General features: G+C 38.0%; 1 protein-coding gene across 2 annotated transcripts in view; it reads right to left on the minus strand.

Moving 5' to 3' along the window:
* The window catches only part of LOC110466436 (poly [ADP-ribose] polymerase 14-like), a 55674-nt gene that overhangs the window by 34474 nt on the left and 14635 nt on the right, over window positions 1-6565 (minus strand). For both annotated transcript variants that reach the window (XM_021522923.1, XM_021522922.1), the window contains exons 6-8: window positions 3828-5444; window positions 1353-1480; window positions 874-1107 (exon numbers count right to left, since the gene is read on the minus strand). In XM_021522923.1, coding sequence (XP_021378598.1) covers window positions 874-1107; window positions 1353-1480; window positions 3828-5444 — 1979 coding nt within the window. The remainder of the gene's footprint in view (window positions 1-873; window positions 1108-1352; window positions 1481-3827; window positions 5445-6565) is intronic.

Below are 6565 nucleotides of genomic sequence, written 5' to 3' on the forward strand. Positions count from 1 at the left end.
CCATATAATGATATCTACCATTGGTCAGTACACATATAACAATACCTACCATTGGTCAGTACACATATAACGATATATATACCTACCATTGGTCAGTACACATATAATGATATCTACCATTGGTCAGTACACATATAACGATACCTACCATTGGTCAGTACACATATAACGATACCTACCATTGGTCAGTACACATATAACGATACCTACCATTGGTCAGTACACATATAACGATACCTACCATTGGTCAGTACACATATAACGATACCTACCATTGGTCAGTACACATATAACGATACCTACCATTGGTCAGTACACATATAACGATACCTACCATTGGTCAGTACACATATAACGATACCTACCATTGGTCAGTACACATATAACGATACCTACCATTGGTCAGTACACATATAACGATACCTACCATTGGTCAGTACACATATAACGATACCTACCATTGGTCAGTACACATATAACGATACCTACCATTGGTCAGTACACATATAACGATACCTACCATTGGTCAGTACACATATAACGATACCTACCATTGGTCAGTACACATATAACGATACCTACCATTGGTCAGTACACATATAACGATACCTACCATTGGTCAGTACACATATAACGATACCTACCATTGGTCAGTACACATATAACGATACCTACCTTTGGTCAGTACACATATAACAATATATATACCTACCATTGGTCAGTACACATTTAACGATACCTACCATTGGTCAGTACACATAACACGATACCTACCTTTGGTCAGCACACATATAACGATATATATACCTACCATTGGTCAGTACACATATAACGATACCTACCATTGGTCAGTACACATATAACGATACCTACCATTGGTTTCTTATTCTTGTCTTTCTCCCACTCAGGCAGATTACACAAGAAGACCTGCTTACACTTGAGTGTACCCGGACCAATGGTGATAATGTCCCCGTGGTTGATCTTGGAAGGATGGTTGGCCTTCAGCTCAGCTTGTAGCCCCGGCCCTCCATACTTGACCAGACTCTTTCCTGCTCCTGCCTTATCCAGTTCCAGATCTTGACTGGTGGAGATGACCAGGACATCAGCCTAGAGAAACACAAACATTTAATATAGACTAGATCTCATAGGCCTGTAACAGTCAGTGCAATGTACAAATACAGGATAAATCTTTAATATATCACCCAAAAAACGATGCAAAACAATCAAAGTTATATAAAAAAAAACTGTTAAAGAATGGGTAAAAAATGCATAAACATTTTGTAGAACTACTTCAATCAACAGATGATGTCAGCCTAACAAAACATTGAGAGAATTTTCTGTGTTATCTTTACCTTTTCTCTCCCAATTTCTCCACGTAGAAGTTTGATTTTCAGGCCATTTTTACATGTTACCTCGGCTGGCACTCTGGTTGGCAAGGTGACTGGAGATGGTTGTGGTGCTGGGACTGCACCAAACATCCCTGTAATTGTAGGTGATACTCTTACAATACAAGACAGTGCAAAGATGGTCACATTTGTCAGTCAAATCATGGTTATATTCAATCAAACCAGGACAATATTTAGTTAAACCATGGCAACAGTAAGTAAATCCATGGTAACAGTCAGTAAAACCATGGTAACAATTGGCCAACATAGTAACAATCAGTAAAACCATAGTAACAACGTTCAAACATGGTAACAGTCAGTAAAACCGTGGCAATGATTGTCAAACAAAATAACAATAAGTAAAAAAATGGTTACAATTGTCAAACAAAGTAACAATCAGTAAAACCATGGTAACAATCATTCAAACATGGTAACAGTTAGTAAAACCATGGTAACAATTGTCAAACAAAGTAACAATCAGTAAACCATGGTAACAATTGTCAAACCATGGGAACAGTCAGTCAAACCATGTTAACAATTGGCAAACAAAGTAACAATAAGTAAAAAAAGGGTAACAATTGTCAAACAAAGTAACAATCAGTAAAACCATCGTAACAATCAGTCAAACATGGTAACAGTCAGTAAAACCATGGTAACAATTGTCAAACAAAGTAACAATCAGGCAAACCATGGTAACAATTGTCAAACAAAGAAACAATCAGTAAAACCATGGTAACAATCAGTCAAACATGGTAACAGTCAGTAAAACCATGGAAACAATTGTCAAACAAAGTAACAATCAGGCAAACCATGGTAACAATTGTCAAACCATGGGAACAGTCAGTAAAACCATGGAAACAGTAAATAAAACCATGGTAACAATCAGTCAAACAAAGTAACAATCAGTCAAATAAAGGTAACAGTCAGTAAAACCATGATAACAAACAGTAAAACCATGGTAACAATCAGTCAAACCAAGTTAACAATTGTCAAACAAAGTAACAATCAGGCAAACCTTGGAAACAATCAGTCAAACCTTGGTAACAATTAGTCAAACCATGGTAACAATCAGGCAAACCTTGGTAACAATCAGTCAAACCTTGGTAACAATTGTCAAACCATAGTAACAATCAGTAAAAACATGGTAACAATCAGTCAAACCATGGTAACAGTCAGTCAAACAATGGTAACAGTAACTTAAACTATGGTTACAATTGTCAAACAATTTTAGTAACATTCAGTCAAATGTGTTACCAGTCTGTCAACCATGGTAACAATTGTCAAACCATGGTAACAGTCAGTAAAACAAAGTAACAATCAGTAAAATCATGGTAACAATCAGTCAAACCATTGTCACAATTGTCAAACCATGGTAACAATCAGTCAAACCATGGTAACAATCAGTCAAACCATGGTAACAATTGTCAAACAAAATAACAATCAGTCAAACCATGGTAACAATTGTCAAACAAAGTAACAATCAGTCAAACCATGGTAACAGTCAGTTAAACCATGGTAACAATCAGTAAAACCATGGTAACAATCAGTCAAACCATGGTAACAGTCAGTAAAACCATGTTAACAGTCAGTAAAATCATGGTAACAGTCAGTCAAACAATGGTAACAGTAACTTAAACTATGGTTACAATTGTCAAACAATTTTAGTAACATCCAGTCAAATGTGTTACCAGTCTGTCAACCATGGTAACAATTGTCAAACTATGGTAACAGTCAGTCAAACCATGGTAACAGTCAGTAAAACAAAGTAACAATCAGTAAAATCATGGTAACAATCAGTCAAACCATGGTAACAATCAGTCAAACTATGATTAAAATCAGTCAAACCATGGTAACAATCAGTCATAACATGGTAAAAATCAGTCAAACCATGGTAACAATCAGTCAAACCAAGGTAACAATTGTCAAACAAAGTAACAATCAGTCAAACCATGGTAACAGTCAGTAAAACCATGGTTACAATCAGTCAAACCATGGTAACAATCAGTAAAACCATGGTTACAATCAGTCAGATATAGGCAAGAATCAGTCAAACCATGGTAACAATCTTTCAAACAATGGTAACAATCAGTCAAACCATGGTTACAATCAGTCAGATATAGGCAAGAATCAGTTAAACAATGGTAACAATCTTTCAAACAATGGTAACAATCAGTCAAACCATGGTAACAATCAGTCAGATATAGGTAAGAATCAGTTAAACCATGGTAACAATTGTCAAACAGGTTACACACATGAATTTTGACAATACAAATAAGGTTTTGGTTAGATACTGGTATATGATTAATCATTTAATGCTTTTACTACTCTTATCTGTTAATTAAATGCTTTTAATATCAAAATATTTAAACGGTTCAAATTTAGAAAAATATGAAATATTTTTAGCATAACCATCACTGTTTGGGAAACCTTTCTACAACCTACCTGTGCGGCCCCAGGTGTTACTTTCCTCAGTTCCACAAAGGTCCTCCTCTTCCTCATCACTTGACCCCTGTGACCCTGCCAGTTGGATGAAGGTTTCATGTTGCATTATAATAGTGGTAGTTTCATTCTCAATGCCACAGAACATATCTGCATTGTCAGGACGAACTATGGTGCCGATTCCAAGCCTATGGATATCATGCTGCTTTGACTTGATATCTTTCTCTAGTGTGTTGAGTCTGTCCTTGGCCTGATGAATGCCCTGCCAGGTGCCAGCCAGAGCCAGCCCCTTGTCCTCCATCATTATGGAAACAGACATGGCAGACAGATCTGTCTTGATAGTCTTGATTTCCCTTGAGTAGTGTTTTTTAAAGAATTTAATTCTGCCCTCATCATTTATGTCATACCTGTCCTCGTACTTGGCATGTTCGCCTATAAAGGTCCGCAGTTGTTTTAGTATGTCTTTGTGAATGATATCTGTGGAGGTGACCTTGAACCCATAATCCATCATGGTAGATACGATAACGAGACCGCTGTTGTCTTCCTGTATTTGCTGACACTGTTGTTTCCAAGGAAACGTTTTCAGAACCTCAATCTTTTCTGTGTCCGTTAGTGGAACATCACTGAATGTTACTGTGTCATTTATAATCCTCGTCACATCTTGTTCTGCACTAGCTGATACTGTACCAAGCTCTAATCCGCCTGCAGTACAGTCTAATTCAACAACCAGTTTGTGTTCTGCAAACTTCTGTTTCAGTTGATTTTGTACTTGGCGATTCTGTAGGAGTCTCACCTGGTCGTTGTTCATGGCATTGTCCTCCTGGATTGTCCATATCCGAAACTGTTGTGTTATATCACCGATGATTGTTTGGGCTGTGTTGATGTCCTCAATGACACCATTGTATGTTATAGTACCTAACTCCTCGTTGTCTGTCACATTCAAATCCTCAACTAAAGTGTTCACTTGTGTCAAAGTGTCTAGTCGGCGTAAAAGTCGAATTTCAAAGGACTTAAATTCCTTTGTCACTGATCTGATCTGTTTTTTTCTTTCTATAGCTTTCTCGATGCAGTCTTTGTGCTGGTATAGGTTTTCAGTGACGGTGCTGAACATCGTCTCGATGCCAACAACTACCAATCTCACATCGCTGTCATGGTCTTGGAAATCTAGGTGAACTGTTTTGTGGGCTGTGTGCTCCTTTACATGACCAAAAAGATCCTTCCAGACTTCTGCTGTGACCAGTATTTCATCTTGCTGTACAGTTACATCTATAAACTCCTCCCAGATCTCCCTTACCTCTGAATCCCAAACTCTTACAAGACGACGGACACCTTCGGTTTTTTGGTCCATTGTACATTCAACATGAAGTTCGTCCGTGACCTTGAGCTTTGCAAGCTTTGGTTTCAGTTTTGATTGCAATAACTCTTTAATAGTTTCATATTTCTTGACCAGTTCCATTTTATGGTGATCAGCGTGTTTTAGTACGATGTTGTCAGGAATGCACACTTTATGTTTGTCATCTTCCCAGACCTCCCCGAATTCACATTCATAAAGGGCCGTGACACACAGACTTGCCGAGCCTATCTTGTGAGGGTATGGGCTGTGGCAGACTTTCTCAAACGCTGTAATACACATACATTGTGATATCACAATATAACAATGAGATGACACCATGTCACAGTAAGTTTTACATAATTTTAATCTATAATTAGCTGAATTTTATTTTCCAGTTCATTTATTTGATCTACATTTACTGCTGTTTTATATATATAAGTTCAAGTTTATACATTCAGTCTAAACCAAACTGTGATTTACTCTGGCCAGTGGTATGGATAATTTTAAAATCAGTTCAAATATATCAAAGAAGTTGATATTATGCAACAACAAAAAAGCAACTATACATCTTGATCAAAATTTGTAAGCAATGTAAGAAAGTAATAATGTAGGATAGAAGTGTTTCAATTACTTGGATATATTATTTGGGTTTAAAACCTGTGAAAAGCCATGGCTTTTGACCAAAATACTGTACCCTCGTTTGTGACATTTATATCCTACATATATACATATAAATTACAAGTCATATAATTAACACAGGGCAGACAGAAAGGGGTACCAGGTAAATGTAATGCCAGAACTCAGGGCAGACAGAAAGGGGTACCAGGCAAATGTAATGCCAGAACTCAGGGCAGATAGACAGGGTTACCAGGTAAATGTAATGCCAGATCTCAGGGCAGATAGACAGGGGTACCAGGTAAATGTAATTCCAGAACTCAGGGCAGACAGAAAGGGGTACACGGTAAATGTAATGCCAGAACTCAGGGCAGACAGAAAGGGGTACCAGGTAAATGTAATTCCAGAACTCAGGGCAGACAGAAAGGGGTACACGGTAAATGTAATGCCAGAACTCAGGGCAGATAGACAGGTGTACCAGGTAAATGTAATTCCAGAACTCAGGGCAGATAGACAGGTGTACCAGGTAAATGTAATTCCAGAACTCAGGGCAGATAGACAGGTGTACCAGGTAAATGTAATTCCAGAACTCAGGGCAGACAGAAAGGGGTACACGGTAAATGTAATTCCAGAACTCAGGGCAGACAGAAAGGGGTACACGGTAAATGTAATGCCAGAACTCAGGGCAGATAGACAGGGGTACCAGGTAAATGTAATGCCAGAACTCAGGGCAGATAGACAGATGTACCAGGAAAATGTAATTCCAGAACTCAGGGCAGACAGAAAGGGGTAC

Source organism: Mizuhopecten yessoensis, unplaced genomic scaffold, assembly GCF_002113885.1.
Source record: "Mizuhopecten yessoensis strain PY_sf001 unplaced genomic scaffold, ASM211388v2 scaffold11133, whole genome shotgun sequence".
Lineage (NCBI taxonomy): Eukaryota > Metazoa > Mollusca > Bivalvia > Pectinida > Pectinidae > Mizuhopecten > Mizuhopecten yessoensis.